Raw genomic sequence first — 18,757 nt, 5'->3', positions numbered from 1 at the left:
ACTCTGGAGGCACGAGATGATGGATACATGCTTAGGGATGACGTGGTTTATGGCCGAGGTAGCATAGGTTCCACTCCTGGGCTCACACGTGGGGAGTCAATTGCGAGGGCACTACATGATGCACTTCTGGCGAGACAGTCTGAGGTGTCACAAGAGCTTGAGGGATGGTGGATGGTAGACTTCGTCTACAGGAGGGTACCCAAACTCCGAGCAATGTCCAGGTGTATCATCAGGAGTTGGGATAGCGGATTTCACTGCGTGGTATGGCAGGAGCAGGGCAGGTTGGCATGCGTGGGACAGACTCCTGAGACTTGGGGTCGACCCATGGGACACATATAGGGGTCAGAGATGAGGTCCAGATGGGTTCCAGCAGGTGGCAGCGCTACGCAGTGACATCCCGTGAGGAGTGGGAGTTATGAGCTCCCAGTATGGTTGGGGGATCCAAGGATGGGTTCCAGCAGGTGGCAGTGCTACGCAGTGACATCCCATGAGGAGTGGGAGTTATGAGCTCCCAGTATGGTTGGGGGATCCAAGGATCCGATTGGCGGGTGGATCCCTCCACTTTGTGATGAGAAGGGTCATGGCAGAGGGTGATCCAGTTCACCTTGGGTTTGACACATGGGGGATCACTGAGAACTCCACTGCATGGCGAGGAAAACTTATCCTGTTGTTGCTCAGGTTTGAGGTTGGCAGTGGAGGGGTAGACATTGGCATCATGGAGATGTCTGGGTAGGATGAGCTTGGCCTTCACAAATTATTCACCTCCAGGCCGTAGGGGAGGAGGATACAGTCTACGCATGATGGGGAGTATGTCATAATTAGAGTAGCGCAGTGTTAGCATGGTTGCACCTCTTTGGGATTAGTGGGGGACCAAAGCATTACAACTCTTCATAACTCAATAACCTTTAGGGATGAGATGGCTACTACAGGGGGAGATCATGCAGATCTTCCATTGGGCTTTAGCGAGTCACTGATGGAGTGGGGGACTTCATAGCATAGCAGGTTGGTCAGCAAGATGATATCAAGAGAAGCTCATGTGAATGAGACGCTATCTCTATAGGGATTGGGTGGTATCTTAGAGAGTCTACTCTTGGAGTGCATGGGATGGACTACGTGATAAGGCAACTTCAGGAGGAGTTGGGCATAGTGCCACATTATCATGATCCCCTACTCATTGATGGTATGGATAGGGCTTCTGGTACTTATGTCGGGCAGGATAGTGAGTGGAGCAAGGGAAGCTTCATGTTGGGCAGGATGGCTTGAGATCTTGGTATTGAGGGATTCCTTCATGTTAGGATAGTGCAGAAGTCAGGGACGATTAAGTGGCACATCTGGGACCCTAGCACATTTTGCAGTGATAGTGGGGATCAACAGCTAGAGAGGATGCTTGTTCAGGGATTGCTTGAGGACAAGCAATTTTTGGTGGGGATCACTGTAATATCCGCAATTCTGATTTTTCATTTAATAGGATTTACGGAGTTTGTTGGGGAAGTGCTAAGCCTAGAACAGTTTTGTAATCTGGGTATTGGAGACATTTTGGGTACATGGGACTCAGGAGAAATTGAAAATTCCAACCTTAGTGGAATTTGGGGGCCACCCCTCATGGAAAACGCGCCCCTTGGAGGAATAGTCAATTGTGTGGGAAGGGGGTCGAAATAGTTGGCTAAGGGACCCACAAGGAAAGGTGAGGTAACAATTATAAATAGGGGGTTGAAGGCAATGTGGAGCACTTTTGATAATTTTCCCTTTACACATTGTTGTTCAAGCTATTCAGCTGAGTCACAGGTGTTGTTTAGCACCATAGGTTTCCAAGGAGAAATCTCACCCTTTTCTTCGATGGACCACGAGTGCCACCCTAGGGAGGCAAATTCTACTCTTCTTTGGTAGTTGGGTGGATACCACACAATAGCAAGAATTTCTGGCACCAATGCGACACAGAAAAGGGAGCTACGCAGGGCTTGAAGAGGTATTGTGCTGGAGAGAAGAGATTTGTTGTTGTTGGGTTATTTTCTCACACAAATATTTTCCGGAAGGAGGAAATTTCCAAGAGCAGAGTTTCTTTTATTAGCAGAACGAATTGGTGTGGCTGGGCTTGCGTCTTTTTCCCCGGGACTGCGTAGGTGGTTGTGAAGCTATTTGAGGGGAGGCTCAGTGAGTGGCATTGAGGAGCTGGAATTGTTTGGGATTCCATTGGAGGGGAATTGTAGGATAGTTCCTAGTCTTTGAGGAGCAGGAAACACCCCAACTATCACAGGTGACATTTTCTAGCAGTAGAGGAGGGCCAAGCATTTTGGGGTCAATTTTGGAGCGTAAAAACTACAACAAACCCTTTCTGGGATTTTTTGGGTTTGTTGAGGAGAGGCCAAGATTAATTTGGCATAATTTTTTGAGCAGTCTAGAGGGCTCAAACAGGTTTGTCTGTCTGACCAGCAGTGCAAATTTCAAGGGTAGTGCAGAGCATAGAGAAGTCACTTCCCATCATCTGGGAAAGCTTGTTTTCTCACCTGGGATTTGTCTAGCTTTCCTTTGGCAAGCCCAAGTGTACTTGTTCTTGCCTATTGTACTCCTACCATGATATATAATAAAATGGCTCAACTTCTTCGGGAGTAAATTGTTAATGTGCTGACATTTTGCATGTTTTGATTTTTGGTTGCATGTAAGAAATTTATGGCTGTTATTACTTAATATTTCCATTAAGAATATTATACCTGCAAACAAGTTCTCTTCAATGTTGGAGAGTAAGTGCTAGAAAGATGTATTCAAAGTGGAGAATGGAGAAGAATGAAAAAGTCACAAAGTTTGGAAAATGATGGAACCCTCCTTCAATGATTGAACTAGTATTAAATAGATAACTCCTCCCTAATTGATATGTTCCCTCTTTTCCCTGAAATGGAAGAGAAGAAAGATGAAGAATATTCTCTCAAATAAACACTCTAATAATTGCATACAAACTCTATTAATAGGGCATACCAGTGAACTGAGGAGGATGAAGGAGTCAGCCAGGAAAAGTCATTGGAATCTGCCATGAATACTCAAGGTGTTGATTTCTGATAGCATCAGATATGCTCTAAGCCTCAAAATTTGCAGGGAGGCTAGGACACATGTATTCCAGAATACCTAGAAATCGTTTTGGGAAATTCCACCTGGAGATAGTTTTATTAAAATAATTAATTATTTTTAATGGAGGCCTAAGTCTAAACTTAGGAAATTAAAATAATTAAAGGTTATTAATTAAACTGGGGTGAAACTTCTAGAAGAAGACAAGGATCCAGCCAGAATGATCAGAGCCATTGATTAGAATCTAATCTGGGTTGTTGATTGATCAATGAGAGGATTATGAGAAGAGGCTTGATGGGCATTTGGAAAACACATTGAATGAGAGATCAAAGATCGATTTTCTCAAGAGTGTAGCGCAATAGTTGCTGGAGAAGTGATCGAGGTGATTTCTTGCAGTGAGGGGCAGGGATAGTCTCCGGAGGAAGATTTCCTTATCCGGGGATACATTGCAGAGGAGGCATAGAGAGATCCATAAGAGGCAGCACAAAGCCACGTTGGGCAGCGTAGGGCCACGCTGAGGCAGCGCAGGGCCTGAGAGGAGATCTGAAATTTGTTGGAGAATCGAGTTCCAGAGCCAGAAGCTGGGGTGTGAGACCGGAAGGTTAGAAGGTCAAAGTTCTAGAGGCAAATTGATCATCCTTAAGGAGTAATGCAGTTCCCAGAAGTTGTGACGCAGAACAACACAGTGATTGCGCGGAAAGTGCACAGAGGCAGCTAGGGGCTAGCCATTCAGTGGTTGGATCAGTATTGGATCGCTAGTGATAGTGTGAGGTATATCTCACTCATCTCTCTGTTAGTTAGATTCTCTATATTGGATAGCCAGTAAGGCATCCAAAGATTGTATTCAGAAATTATTGCTTAATAATACAAATCCTCAACCGCTGCATCAGTGTGCCCACATTGGGTTTTTCTAGTGACATTGATCCAAAAAATAACGGTTTCACTTGTGTGTGTTATTTCTTTCTTGCTCATATTCTTGTTTCCGCATATTATTTAAAGTTGTGAAGACTGCAGTTGTATTTACTGCGATATTTACAGTAGAACATAGTAAATAACTTGCATGCATTAACAAGTAGAAGTAATATTAGTTTGTTGCAGTAGTGATTCGGGGCTTCTCGAATTTTCACATGGTATCAAAGGGTAGGTCAAGCAAGAGAGCAGACCGGAAGAGCCTAGCATTGAAGGGAAGAAGGAAGATCGAAGTGTTGCGTAGGCAGTGGATTGAATCCCCAGAGGGATTGCGCAATCCAAGCCAGGAGGGCAAGATTCTCAAGGAAGATCTCTTTGAGTGAGTCGACAGAGAGGTAAGATTTTCAGATTGAGATTTGTCAACAGAAAAGGGAGCAGTGCAACAACAGATTCAACGCAGACCAGTTTCTGGTGAGACGCAATTTTCTGCAGTAGTTGTTGGGGTAGAAAAACGTCAGAAGAAGGAAGGAGACACTATTTGAGGGAATTTCTTCCTCAAAGAATTCCTAGCCAATGAATTCGATTTCTCATTCATTGAGCAGCAGTAGAGAGGAGAAAAACTACTAACTCTAACAGGGAGTGCGTAGGCCAGCCCAACAGCAACGTAGAGGAGAAAGGAGGTAGTTTGACATTTTTGTTAGCAGAGATGGCAACTAATGGGCTGAGAGATCAAGATCGGTTGGATGTAGCATCCAACTATGTGATTTGGAAGGCTAGGATCTCATGCCTTCTGGATGAGCATGATCTCAAGATGTATGTCGATAGTGTGGTAGTTGTACCCAGTGATGCAGATCCACTCAAAAAGTACAAGGCTGAGATGGCGAAGGCCAAGTGGTTGATCCTCGATGGAGTGAGGGATCACATTGTATGTCACATTGCTGGCAAAGGGACAACCAAAGAGATGTGGGATGCCTTGGCTACGTTGTATCAAGGATCTTCCGAGCAGTGGAAGATGTACTTGGAGGAGAAGCTGAGATCAACAAGGATGGAGAAAGGGGAATACATTGATTTGTTCCTATCAAAGCTTCAGGAAGTTCGAGATCAGTTGGCAGCTATAGGATCAACACCTCAGCCTACAGAGATGGTGAGGTTGGACCTAAATTCAGTCTCAAAAGAATGGCAAGTATTTGTCCAGAGTATCCTGGGCAAAGAGAAGTTGCTGGATTGGGAAGGAATATGGGCTGCTCTTCGACAGGAAGAGATGAGGCGAGACTTAGTCAAGTGCAAACTTGATGGCAGCAAAGACAGTGGGACGAAGCCCAAGGAGGGGGAAGAGAATGTAGCCCTTGCATCAAAGGGGCAGCAGGAACAACGGAAGAAGAAGAAAGATGTCTCAAAGATCAAATGTTTCTGGTGTGGTGAATTTGGTCACTACGCTACGTAGTCTCCTCTCAAGAAGAAGGATAAGGATGAGAAACATGATTTGTAGGTTGCAACCGGAAAGATCAAGGAAGAGGAGATTGCCATGATTTCCTAGATACCTCCAAGGGAGAGGTGAGGCGATCTAGTACTGTAGTTCGAAAGAACTGCTGATGGGCAGGATCCTTGAGGAGTCCACCTCTTAGATCAATACCTTGCTACAGGAGACCATATCAGAAGTAGCAAGATGGACCATGTCAGTTGGTACAGAAAAGTGCCGGAGTGAAAGTTGCAGTGGCTAGGAGCGCCAAAATATGAGCAGCGCAGAGCTAGTGTTGGCAGCAGTGCAGTTGGCACAGAGCAGAGTCCGGAGAAGCGCAGTGGCTTCAGTGGCAGCGCAAAGACTAGTAGCAGTTAGAACTCCAACAGTAGATGCATCGCGCTGAACACCCTTGGTTCCGTATTTTGGATGTTTTTCCGTTGTTGCAGCAGCAACAACAGTTGGAGAGGATTGCAGTGTAGATCCATTGTTGGTAGTGGCAAGGCGAGCAACAACACATATGCAACATTTGCGAGGGTTGCAGTGTAGATGTAGTGTTGGCAGTGGCAGGGCCAATAGCAGCACGAATGCAGCATTTGCATAGTAGTTGGTGGGCAGTGATGTCAGACATTAGCGACGCAGAGGGAGATGTTACAGAGAAGGGTAATGCTTCAACAGGTTGCATTACTAGAGCACACTCCTCGCTAAGAGGGAGTGTTGACTTTTGGTAGCATTAGATGTGCTCTAAGCCTCAAAATATGCAGGGAGGCTAGGACACATTAATTCTAGAATACCTAGAAATCGTTTTGGGAAATTCCACCCGAAGACAGTGGCTAGGAGCGCCAGATATGAGAAGTGCAAAGCTAGTGTTGGTAGCAGTGTAGTTGGCACAGAGCTAAGTCAGGAGCAACAAAGTGGCTTCAGTGACAGCGTAGAGACTAGTAGCAGTCGGAACTCCAGCAACAGATGCATCACGCTGAACACGCTTGGTTCAGTATTTTGGATGCTTTTCCATTGTTGCAGCAGCAACAGCAGTGGGAGAGGATTGCAGTGTAGATCCATTGTTGGCAGTGGCAGGGCCAGCAGCAGCACAAATGCAACATTTGCGAGGGTTGCAGTGTAGATGTAGTGTTGGCAGTGGCAGGGCCAGTAGCAGCATGAATGCAACATTTGCAGATTCAAGAATCAAAACCCTACAAACATCAAACACCATGGACCTGGCTATATTTATTGGCATTTTCCTCTTCCTGGTCCCTTTTATGGTTATTATGGTGCTGGAGAGTAGGAAACGGAGGGGGCCCCAAACTGAAGAGGGGGATGAAGAAGCCGGAGAAAGTCAAATGGGTGAAAACCCCAGTGAGGAGGAGCTGGAGGAGGGTGAACATGACCCTCAAAAAACTAAACAAGACCAAACTCCATTGTGGAAATATGTTCACAGGGCTGAAACAGGGAGAGGGGGTGGAACCACTAAATTTCATTGCCCCCATTGCAACACTGATTACACAGGTTCATACACCCGTGCTAGAAGACACCTCTGCGGGAAAAGGCCATGGGATGGAGAGAAACAAATAGGAATCAAAACTTGTACAGCGGTGTCAATAGCAGATAGAGCCAAATACATAAGGGAAGAGGAGGAAGCCCAATACAGAACAAAAAAATAAAGGGGTTTCTTTGAACCAAGCTCACAATCACAAAGAACTCCTTCAGCATCCTCCCAAGGCAGTGGATATGGACATGGAAGCACAGGGTCATCATCTTTAAGGCGTAGAACCATATCAGATTTCCTTGATGAGGGGTGTAGGAATGATGTGGATTCAAAAGTTTACAGGTTTCTCTATGCATGTGGGATACCATTCAATGTTCTACGCTCACCTTATTGGCACGAAATGGTTTCTACCATAAATGATGCCACTAAAGGATACAAGAGCCTTGGGTATGACAAGGCAAGAACCGTTGGCCTTGATCATGAAAAAGCAAAAATATCACATTCTTTGAATAAAATGACAAGTTCTTGGACTGACCATGGGGTGTCCATTGTATCTGATGGATGGACAAATGTAAAAGGCAAGCCATTGATAAGTGTTCTTGCTGTGTCTGTTAGTGGTCCCATCTTTCTAGCTGCACATGATTACTCAGACAAGTTCAAGACCGCCATCAACATTGCAGAAGCATTACTTGAAATAATTGAGTGTATTGGCCCATACAATGTCATCCAAGTCATCACTGATAATGCTCCTAATTGTAAGGCAGCGGGAGCAATTATTGAGGATAAATACCCGAACATATTTTGGTCTGGATGTTTGGTTCACAAATTGAACCTTCTGTTGCATGATATTGTCAAAAACAAAAATGAACAATACCAATGGATTGGTAATTTGTACAAGAAAGGCAAACAAATGATAAAATTTATTACAAATCATAGCAATACCCATGGCCTTTTCCGCAGTCACTCGAGATTGGAGTTGCTGAAGATTGCGAGGACTAGATTTGGTAGCTATTACCTCACCTTCAGGCGCCTTTTGAAGGTAAGAGAGGCATTAGCTAGCATGGTATCAAGTCCACATTGGCAGGTGTTAAAGGAAAGGGCTACAAATGTAGCTGACATGGCAGGTTTTGAAATGGTGGAGGAGGCCACTCTTGATGGGCAGTTTTGGACAAGTGTGAGGCAGGTATTGGATTTCACCAAGCCAATTTATCACATGATTCGTTTTGCAGATACAGACAAACCAGTGATTGGCGAGGTGTATGAGCAAATGGATACCATGTTGGGGGAAATAAAAGACATTGTTCATAATAGAGATCCCAACTTGTACAAACTGATTCATGATTGTGTGTGTGAACGGTGGAATAGGCTTAACGTTCCACTACATTGCTTGGCATATATCCGTATGCCAAAATACTACTCTACATCTTGGTTGGGCCAACCTGCAGCAGGGGGTGGGGTTAGGACCAAACCCCATTTAGATCAAGAGGTAACTAAAGGATATTTGGAAGCATTAGAAAAGTTGGTACCTGACAGGGAGGAATGTGCAGCTGTGCGCCTTGAAATAGGCAGATACTTCAGTGGCACTGGTTTGTATGGTAACTTCCATGCAATGGACGACAAAGATAAATTTGAATCTCTCACATGGTGGGAAACATATGGCGGCCACGGACTTTTGCCAAAATTGGCAAAAAAAGTTCTTTCACAGGTTGTAAATTCTTCTTCTGCAGAGAGGTGTTGGAGCACCTACAACTATATACATAATGTGAAAAGAAACAGACTCAATGAAAACCGAGCAGAAAGCTTGGTTTATGTGCACTACAACTTGAGGTTGTTGAGTCATTACTGTGATCGGGCTAATGAGGATCCCACATATAAAATTTGGGACAATCACCCAGAGGATGACAATTTGGAGGATGGCATTGTACATATTGACGAACTAGAAGAGGAACTTGTAAGGGATGAAAATGAAGCAGCAACCATGCCACCTCCACCTCCACCTCCACCATCCAGTAGCAGTGCTCGAGGTCCGAGTCTTGTTCCTTTGCTGTCGCCACCTCCATCTACACCCTCGCGTGGAGGTTCTAGTTCTGGTCGTCGGTCTGTGCGGGAGACTCCTAGAAGACCACCACGACCTGCTTATACTCCTGGAGACTCTCGTGGCAAGGGCCACATGTAGATTTACAGTTTACTTGTCTTTTTTAGTTTCTATTAGACTTTAGTTTTCATAACTGTTGAGTTTTGAGTCCTTGACTCTTGACTCTTGACTCTTTCATATCATAATGATATTTTTTGTAAACATTATATCACTGTGACAATGAAAATTTGAAGTTTGAAGTTGGGCCTTGGCAATTATAACTCATTGGTAATGATTGTGAATTATGAGTATGATGCTTTGTGAAAGACTAAAGTTGTTTCATTTCATCTCATTATTCATGTTTCATTTTATAAATTTTTAACATTTCATATCATGTTAACAGTTAGAAGTTAGGACTTAGAAATATCTTCGATATTACTTCTTGTAATGGTTAAACTTAGCTTACAAGTACAACTTTGGTGATCAATGATGATAAATGTTATTGAATTTTCAATTCTGAAAGCTTGAAGTTGAAACTTTAATATTGAATTTGATGAATCATGATTTATAAGACTCAATATGTTGCAGTTGTAATATGTATTTTACTAACTTGTGGACATGGTTGATGACGATTATAATTTCTAGATGATTGATGTGATATGGTTCAATGATCAATCTATGTTTTTTTTTATGTTTTTTATGTCTAATTCATCATTCTACATGTTTTTGTTGACATATATGTATCAAAAATTAAAAAATATAAAAAATATATATATTTTTAAAAAATCTCTCCCGGATTCACTCCCAAACCGGGAGCTTCTGAAAATGGTCACTCCCGCTCCCGTTTTCGCTCCCGCTCCCGCTCCCAAGTAACATGGTTGCAAAGAAAGCAGAGAGAGATCCAGAAGAGGTAGCGTAGAGTTTCAGAGGGAGTCTGAGATTCAGCTGGGAAGTCAAGTTTCAGAGCCAGAAGCCGGGGTGTGAGACCGGAGGGCTAGAAAAACGAAGTTCCAGACAACAGAAGATCCGTGGAAGAGGTGACGCAGACCCCAGAGAGGCTAATGCAGAGCCAACGTGGGGCTAGCCATCTAGGGCCTGGATCAGTGTCGGTTCGCTAGTGATAGTGTGAGGTATTTCTCACTAATTTCTCTAGCAATGAGATTCTTTGTATTAGATAGCTAGTAAGGCATCGAAAGATTATGTTCAGAAACTACTGCATAATAATACAAACCCTCAGCTGCTGCACTGGTTTTCCCACATTGGATTTTTCCAAGGACATTGGTCCAAAAATAACAGTGTCACTTGTATGTGTTATTTCTTTCTTGCTCAGATTCTTGTTTCTGCATATTATTTAAAGTTGTGAAGGCTGCAGTTGTATTTACTTCGATATTTACAGTGAATAACTTGCATGGATTAACAAGTAGGAGAAGTAATATCAGTTTGCTGCAGTAGTGATTTGGGGCTTCTCGAATTTTCACATTCCTCTTCTTCTTTTCTTCTTTTTTTTTGTACAACAAAGGCAATAGGTTCTCCCTCCTCATGTTTTGGAATTCTCCCTCTGGAAATCGTTATGGCTTCTTCTTGACTACACTTTCCTAGGAGCTCATCAAATGTGGGAAACTTGTCATTATTACTGATGGTAGTAATAAAAGTTTCCCAAGAAGAAGGAAGACCTCAAAACGAAATCAGTACTAGTTCTTTATCGGAAACAACTTCATCAGAAGTTAACAGCTAATCTTTGATTTTTCATATCCTCATGAAGTATGCTTGAATGGTTTCTCCTCTGTTCATCTTAACATCCTTGAGTTGATTCTTCAGAGCAAGAATTTCACTCAAGTTGTTCGCTTGATACATTCCAATTAGCTTGTCATACATTTCTTTGGCTTTCTTCAAATTGGAGACATAAGTGATGAGGTGGCCTCCAAGAGAGTCAAGAATAATATTTTTAGCCTTGAATTCTCTTTTCTTGTATCTGCCCTTGATAGAAGCTTTGGATATTTCCGCTGGTTCTGCTACCTCTCCTTCAACATATTAGAATATTCCTATTTAGTATTTAATGCTCATTCTTTTAGCTATTGCTATTTTTATTCTTTTAGCAGTTTCTTAGATGAAACTGATTGTTTCCATATTCTACATAGAAACTTGATGTTTCTATTATTGTAAATATCTCTGTATTATTATTGAGCTTCAGCTTGCTCATGATTAATCAATTGATTGGAAATCCATATGCGTTGTTCGCACTGTTTTATGGTATCAGAGCACAGGGATTTTTTTTTTTTCGAAATAATTTTTCATAGTTTGAAAAATTCAGTAGTTCATTTCGAAACTGCGCTCCTCTTCGCATCCTAATCTCTTGAGTTCTTTCATTCCTTTCTAAGGTCGAGCCCTCTGTAAGCCAGGTAGCCTTCACTGAGTCTTAGCCTCGGCTTTGCTCACTGTGATAATGATCTTCCTGCAGGGAAAAAGCCCATAGGTTGCAAATGGGTGTATAAAGTGAAATACAAAGCTGATGGAACCATAGACAAGTATAAAGCTCGGCTTGTGGCTCGAGGGTTCTCACAGAAGGAAGGCATCGACTATGAGGAGACTTTTGCTCCTACAGCCAAGATGAGTACCATAAGGCTTGTCCTTGCCCTAGCAGCTCAGTTCAATTGGAAAGTTCATCAGAGGGATGTAAAAAGTGCTTTCCTAAATGGTGATCTCCAAGAAGAAGTCTACATGACGCAGCCTCCAGGATTCAAGGTTGCTGGTCAAGAACAGAAATTGTCCATGTGTGATTCTTTTGAAGACTCTGGAATTCGGCTTCCATAGCCTGTTCCCACTCAGATGTACCCTTAGCCTCTAAATAGGTTTGAGGCTCAAAAACACTGTGTCGGTTAGCTAAAGCAATCTCTGGATTGAAACAAGCTCCTCGGGCTTGGTACATGAAAATTGATCAGTACCTGACAGATTAGGGTTTTCAGCGGAGCCCATCTGATGCAAACCTGTACATCAAGCATACTGGTGATGATATCTTGTTTGTGGTTGTCTATGTGGATGACCTTATCATTACTGGCAGCTCTGCACATTTGATCCATGGGATCAAACAAGATTTATGCAGAACTTTTGAGATGACAGACTTGGGACTTCTTCATTACTGTCTGGGGGTTGAAGTTTGGCAGACTGAAAATCAGATCTTTCTCTCTCAGTCCAAGTATGCCAAAAATCTTGTGGACAGGTTCAGAATGCAGGATTGCAAACCGGCCACGACTCCTATGGAACCATGGCTCAAACTTTCAGCACAGTCATCCTCTCCACTTGTGGATGAAACTTTATTCAGGCAATTAGTGGGCAGTCTCATCTATCTTACTGCTACCAGACCTGACATCAGTTTTGCAGTAAGCTACATTTCTCGCTTCATGTCAGCTCCTAAAGCTGATCATTGGCAAGCAGCAAAGCGTGTGCTACGATATGTGCGTGGCACTTCTGATTATGGCCTCCTATACACTCGAAGTTCCAATCCTATACTCAGTGGTTACACTGATTCTGACTGGGAAGGTTCGGTTGATGACCGTAAATCTACAGCTGGGTATGTGTTTAATCTAGGATCCGGTGCTGTTACTTGGACTAGTAAGAAGCAACAGGCAGTGGCTCTCTCCTCAACAGAAGCAGAGTATCGGGGAGCAGTTAAGGCATCCTGTGAGGCAGTTTGGCTTCGACGTATGCTGGCAGATATGCATGTTTCCCAGACAGGGCCTACTTCTTTGTTTTGTGATAATCAGGGAGTGCTCAAACTTGCCAAGAATCCAGTCTTTCATGAACGAACAAAGCATGTGGAAACTCATTGCCACTACATTCGCCAGCTTGTTGAAGACGGCTCAGTTCAGTTCCAATATGTTCCCACAACAGAGCAGCCTGCCGACATTTTCACCAAGCCTCTTGGTCCTGATAAATTTGTAAAATTCAGAGGGTCTATTGGTGTTGTAAATAGATTGAGCATTAAGGGAGGGTATTAGAATATTCCTATTTAGTATTTAATGCTCATTCTTTTAGCTATTGCTATTTTTATTCTTTTAGCAGTTTCTTAGATGAAACTTATTGTTTCCTAGATGAAACTGATTGTTTCCATATTCTACATAGAAACTTGATGTTTCTATTATTGTAAATATCTCTGTATTATTATTGAGCTTCAGCTTGCTCATGATTAATCAATTGATTGGAAATCCATATGCGTTGTTCGCACTGTTTTACAACATACTCTAGAACATGTTCCTCAAGAGTAATATCCAATCTGGTTTTCCAAGGGAAGAAGTTTGAAGCATCAGCCAACTTCTCTTCATTCTTAAAGTAAGAGGAAGACATCTTGATCTGCTCAAAATTTCAACAACAAATAAAAAGGGACAACAAGAAATATTTCAGCTGTAAATGAGATATTTCAATAGCAAAAGGGAAGAGAAATTTCAACAGAAAATGAGCAGCAAGTAGAAAGAACAACAATAGATATTTCAGCAAAAAGAGAGTTGTAAATGGAGCAAACAACAAGCTATATTTTAGCAAAAAGAGAGCTTTAAATGGAGTGGACAACAACATATATTTTAGCAGAAAGAGAGTTGCAAATGGAGCAAACAACAAGAGATATTCCAGCAGAAAGAGAGTTGCAAATGCAGCAGACAACAAACTATTATTCAGCAGAAAGAGAGCTGAAAATGGAGTGGACAACAAGAGATATTCCAGCGAAAAGAGAGCTGCAAAAGGGGCGGACAACAAGTTATATTTCAGCAGAAAGAGAGCTGCAAATAGAGCGAACAACAAACTATATTTCAGCAGAAAGATAGCTGCAAATGGAGTGAACAACAAGAGATATTCCGGCAGAAAGAGAGTTGTAAATGGAGTTGACACGAGATATTCTAGCAGAAAGAGAGTTGGAAATGGAGTTTGTTTTCACCAAAGCTCTGCTACCATGTTGAAATTTTGATGTTGTATGCTGTTACAATCACTTAAATCCAGAACTTCTTTATGCCGCAAAATAAGTTAAGTAATTGTAGATAGAACATAAACTATATAAACCATATGCACAATGAAAGACTATCAAGAACTCAATGAGACACAAAGAAGTTAGGTCAATGATTAGGGCAAAACCCACAAGAGGAAAACCCAACCAGATTCTTCTTCTATCAGAAATCAATTGTTCAACAGAGATGCAAAGTACAATGAGAGAATGAAGAAGTTCACCCAAATTTGAAGAAGATCTTTGATAGCAGTAGTTGATACAAACACTAAATCACTTTGGATCTCCAATATTTGTTCTTGCTCTTCAAGGCTCTCTTTCTCTCAATCTTCCTCTAGACTCTCCAACTTTCTCTTTCTATTGTTTGAATTCTCCTTTCACAAGCACAAGTAAGTGTGTCAAGTGATGATGACAGGGACAAATATATAAGCAGAGCAAGGAGGTCAAATTCATGAGGGAGTAACTCCTATTCCTTGAGAAGGAGTTACATATGCCAAAATAAGAGTGTAACTTATGCCATAAATGAGAGGAGTGTAACTTATGCATTTAGGAGAGAAGTGTAACTTATATGTTAAAGAGGTGTAAGAGGTGGAATCATTAAAGTGTGTAAGAGAGTGTAGATGTGTGTAAGAGCATTAAAGAGAGATAGGAATGAATCCATTAAGAGAGAGAGAGAGAGAGAGACTAACATATGCATTAATTGAGGGGAGTTACATATGACATGATTGAGTCTCGTGCTTGGGATTGATTAAGGACAAGTTAAGTGAATTTCCATCATGTATATATGATTACGAATTGATGGAAGGTGATTTACAATTTTTGGAAAGTCATGGTTGCAAAGATAGACATAACTTTCTATTTTCAGAAAGTCACTTTAGAAAGGTCAAAAATGAAATTCTATTCAAGCAAATTCATCCCATAGCTGTCAATTTTCAACAAAGGAGAGCTTCATTTGTAATGGATCATCATCATCACTTGGATTCTTCTCTTGTAAAAGAACTCACACTTTTTCTTTGGAAGCTATTGGAGTATCTTGGATGCACTATGATATTTGGAGTTGATTTTGGATCTTATCTTGGAGCTACTTCTTGAATATGGATGGATATATTGCATGATTATCTTGTAAGTTCTTTTGTTGATGAAATATTGCTTTGGAAAATGTCTAATGTATGTAATTGCTACAACTAATGTAAATGTTGTTGTGCCCTAATCCATTGAAGAGTTTTTTTTGGAAGTTATTTGGTTGGCTCTTGCATATTTTACTCATGATATAACATGCATTGAATGTTCCTAGTGATGAAATGTTATTTTTATTCATGAAACTCCATATTCTAATAATAGGTAACTGTTGAAAGTTGGTAGCTAGGGCATCAACTTTTGACAACTTTTGACCTCCTTGAGGACAAATTTGGCCAATCTAATACATCTAGGACTCCATAGCCCGAAGGACTAGGCCCTGGTCCAAGAGGTTTGGTGATCAACTTCTCTTTCCTCCTTTTCTCCTAAATTTTAGTCCCCGAAAGGTAGGGCAGAAATCTAGGGCTTGCAGCGAAATTTTAGGGAGGTGATTTTTCGGGAATTTGAGGATCCAATCATCATGCTCAGGGTCTAGGCTACCTATGCTCCAAGCTTGGTGGGAATCTGCCCGAGTTTCATCTATAAAATTTCTTGACCTAGGTGCTACTCTAAGAGGGAAAACCAAGGAAATCTAGGGCTTGCAGCGAAATTTTAGGGACCTGATTTTTCGGGAATCCAAGGGTCCAAACATCAAGCTCAGGGTCTAGGCTATCTATGCTCCAAATTTGGTGGACATCTGCTTGACTTTCATCCATAAAATCTCTTACCCTAGGTGCTACTCTAAGAGGGAAAACCTAGGTCTTTCTCTCACACCTTGGGGACTTCTTTGAGAGTTGTATGGGCTTAGTATTCATTGGAATAAATCATAAGAATCCCTTTCTTCTCCCTTGCCTTGACCTAGTGAATAGCTTGGGAGAATTTCTTCCCACAATTATTCATAAAACCCTAGATCTAGCACAAGTCTTTTTTAGGTCCCTTAAAGAGAGCGAAGAGCCTTTGGGAAGTGTTAAATCATCACATAGAGCTTCTTTGAGAGGTCCTACCTTATCTCTTAGAGTCTTGACCTTAGGAATACCTAGTACTATTGTCATACCTAAAACCCTAGGCCTTTGGGAAGTGTTAAATCATCACATAGAGCTTCTTTGAGAGGTCCTACCTTATCTCTTAGAGTCTTGACCTTAGGAATACCTAGTACTATTGTCATACCTAAAACCCTAGGTCTTCATCTCCTCCTAGGCGTTTCATGGAGAGCATTTAGCTTCCTTGAAGCATTGAACCATTGATGTGTGTCTCCTTGAATGGGCCTTGTAGAATCATGCTATACCAAAATCATTGATCTATTCATTCTTAGTGATTCCATTCCTACCGGTACTCCTCCTATCAGTGAAAGTCCGCAAAGAGAAGGGGACTTTGACTAAGGTGATAGTGGGTCATTGTCCAGTTGTTGTCACTTAGTCTAGTAGTTGTCCTTACGTTTTCCCTTCCTTAGGGCCCTGCTAGATTGTGTGGTAACCCACCCCACCTTGGGGGACGCATCCATGTGGAACACTGCTTATGACCTGTACCTAGTAATCACTGAAATAGGGTGGGCATATAATAACACTTTAGTTTCTCTGCTTTCATAGTCAGGGCTCTGTAGAATTGACATTGTTAGCTAATGACTTTCTAAACAAGTTAAACAGGGCTTCTTTGCTTGTTAAATCTGGCATAGCCTAACAATTTTACATGGTTGTTTCCCAACTTAAACCTAAAATATTGGGAATAGAGATCCTTCGTCAATCTCAGTTCACCTGAAAGGATTTAGATTTCGTTCACACCTACTTCCATTTTTAATTAAGGTTCCCTGCTGCACCACGAGATTGGCAGCTCCCAGCATCACTTGGTGGCTTAGTTATAACTTATTGTCACCATAAAATGGTTTCCTAAACATTAGTCTATCCGTTTGAAAACTTTCCTGGAAGTAGTTGACAATTGGATTATAATTAGGTGGCTTTGTGATCAATTTCCTGTGGATATAGATAGGATCACAGCCAAAGTCACACAGCGAGTGGTATTTCAAACCTTGTTTCGCTATAACTGGTGCAGGAGCTAGTAATGTGATATGAAAAATAACTGAAGCTTCCAATTTTAACAAAGGAAATGCCTATTTCTCAAAACAGTTGTGCAATGTGAAAATTTCCGTGTGCATTCAAATACAGGGCCTAAACAAGTACCAGTTCAGTGCAATTCTGGTTTAAAATTTAGGAGACCCTTATTTTTAAAGACCTCCAGGCACTCCATAGTGTCTTCTGCCCTTTGTGCAGGTGTGCCAGTTCAGTGCAATTCTGGTTTAAAATTTAGGAGACCCTTACTTTTAAAGATCTCCAGGCTTAACCCATATTGTCTTCTGCCCTTTGTGCAGGCATAGGAGCATACTTTGGAGCTCAATGTGCAGAGCGGGGAATGTTGGTGCGCGTTGCTGGTGATACCATCATGATGTCCCCTCCATACATCATGAAACCTGAAAATTTTCAACAAGTAAGTAGACACCTCCTCATTTGCTTCTGATTGCATACTGATGTCAGCTTTCGTAAGTATTGTTTTATATTATTGAAATGTGTACTATTTTTCAGCTGATCCACATCTTTGGGGAAGCCATAAAGAGTACGGAGGAGCGGATTCAATATCTTAAATCTCAACGTAACAAATAAATATTTCTCAGGTCGTAATGCCAATGAAGAAAATTGAAATGGTTACGACTGTCATACCATGTAAATAGTTTGAGATTTTCAAGAAGTTGATGTTGAAGCTGATATACCTATAATGTGCATTTTATCTATATATTAAATTATGATAAGTTTAATGTTTATTTCCATTGCTATTCATAACTTTCCATCCTCATTAATGGAGATGTTTAGTATGTGTTCTAATTCCTGGTTTGAAATTTTGAATTCCAATACGATGTATTATCAAGGTTTAGAGTGAATAAGATTTGAGAGGGCATTTTAGCATATATATGTTTTTGTAAAGTGATGAAATATGGGATATTTTATGAGAATGGTAGTATGGTTAGTTTTATTATTATATCAAAAGTTCTTAAATAACTATTGAAGGATAAATTCTAGTTTTTTTCTTTTAAATAATTTTTAGATTATATAAATTAGAATATATTTTAAAAGATTTTAAAATTTTAATTCAAATACAATTATATGTGTTGTTTGTTTTAATAATAATAATAATAATGATTTATTTGTATTATTATTATTTTAATGATTTATTTGTAGGGATGTTACTATTATGGTTTTTAATTGTACTGTATATAAAAAGTTCTTAACAAATTACTCGAGTGAAATTAATCATTTTACATTATTAAAAGGAACTTTAAATAAATATAGTTTATAAGTATTTAAAGCAATCAATCTAAACATATAATTATATATGTTTTTTAATGAATTGTTTATAGGGATGTTCTGGTTGTTAGTTGTATTACACATAGATAGGTCTTAACAAAAACTAGTTGTAGAGTGAAAGTTGGTTATTTTTATGCATTTATAGAGTATATAAATTAGAAATATCTAAAATTATTTATCTAAATATAGTTATATATGTCGTATTGTTTTGCATTCAATACTTATACATTAGTATGTGGCACTAACACAAATAATGATTCATATGTTTTGATTTGTTCAATGTTAAGTTTCACAAGTAATTCAAACATGCCAATAATTT

General features: G+C 40.8%; 1 protein-coding gene across 1 annotated transcript in view; it reads left to right on the top strand.

Annotated features, from left to right (window-relative positions):
• The window catches only part of LOC149238286 (gamma aminobutyrate transaminase 1, mitochondrial-like), a 40,645-nt gene extending 22,606 nt beyond the window's left edge, over window positions 1–18,039 (top strand). Inside the window, exons 3-4 of the mRNA XM_089366946.1 lie at window positions 17,451–17,566; window positions 17,662–18,039. Of these exons, the coding sequence (XP_089223072.1) occupies window positions 17,451–17,566; window positions 17,662–17,739 (194 nt within the window). The 3' untranslated portion in view covers window positions 17,740–18,039. The remainder of the gene's footprint in view (window positions 1–17,450; window positions 17,567–17,661) is intronic.
• Window positions 18,040–18,757: the final 718 nt, after the last annotated feature.

The sequence above is a fragment of the Pinus tabuliformis genome, chromosome 8, assembly GCF_031772625.1.
Source record: "Pinus tabuliformis cultivar Carrire ecotype Pingquan chromosome 8, CPIR1, whole genome shotgun sequence".
Taxonomy (NCBI): Eukaryota; Viridiplantae; Streptophyta; class Pinopsida; order Pinales; family Pinaceae; genus Pinus; species Pinus tabuliformis.
The sequence above is the reverse complement of the archived record's forward strand: the minus strand, read 5'-3'. Positions and strand labels throughout refer to the sequence as shown.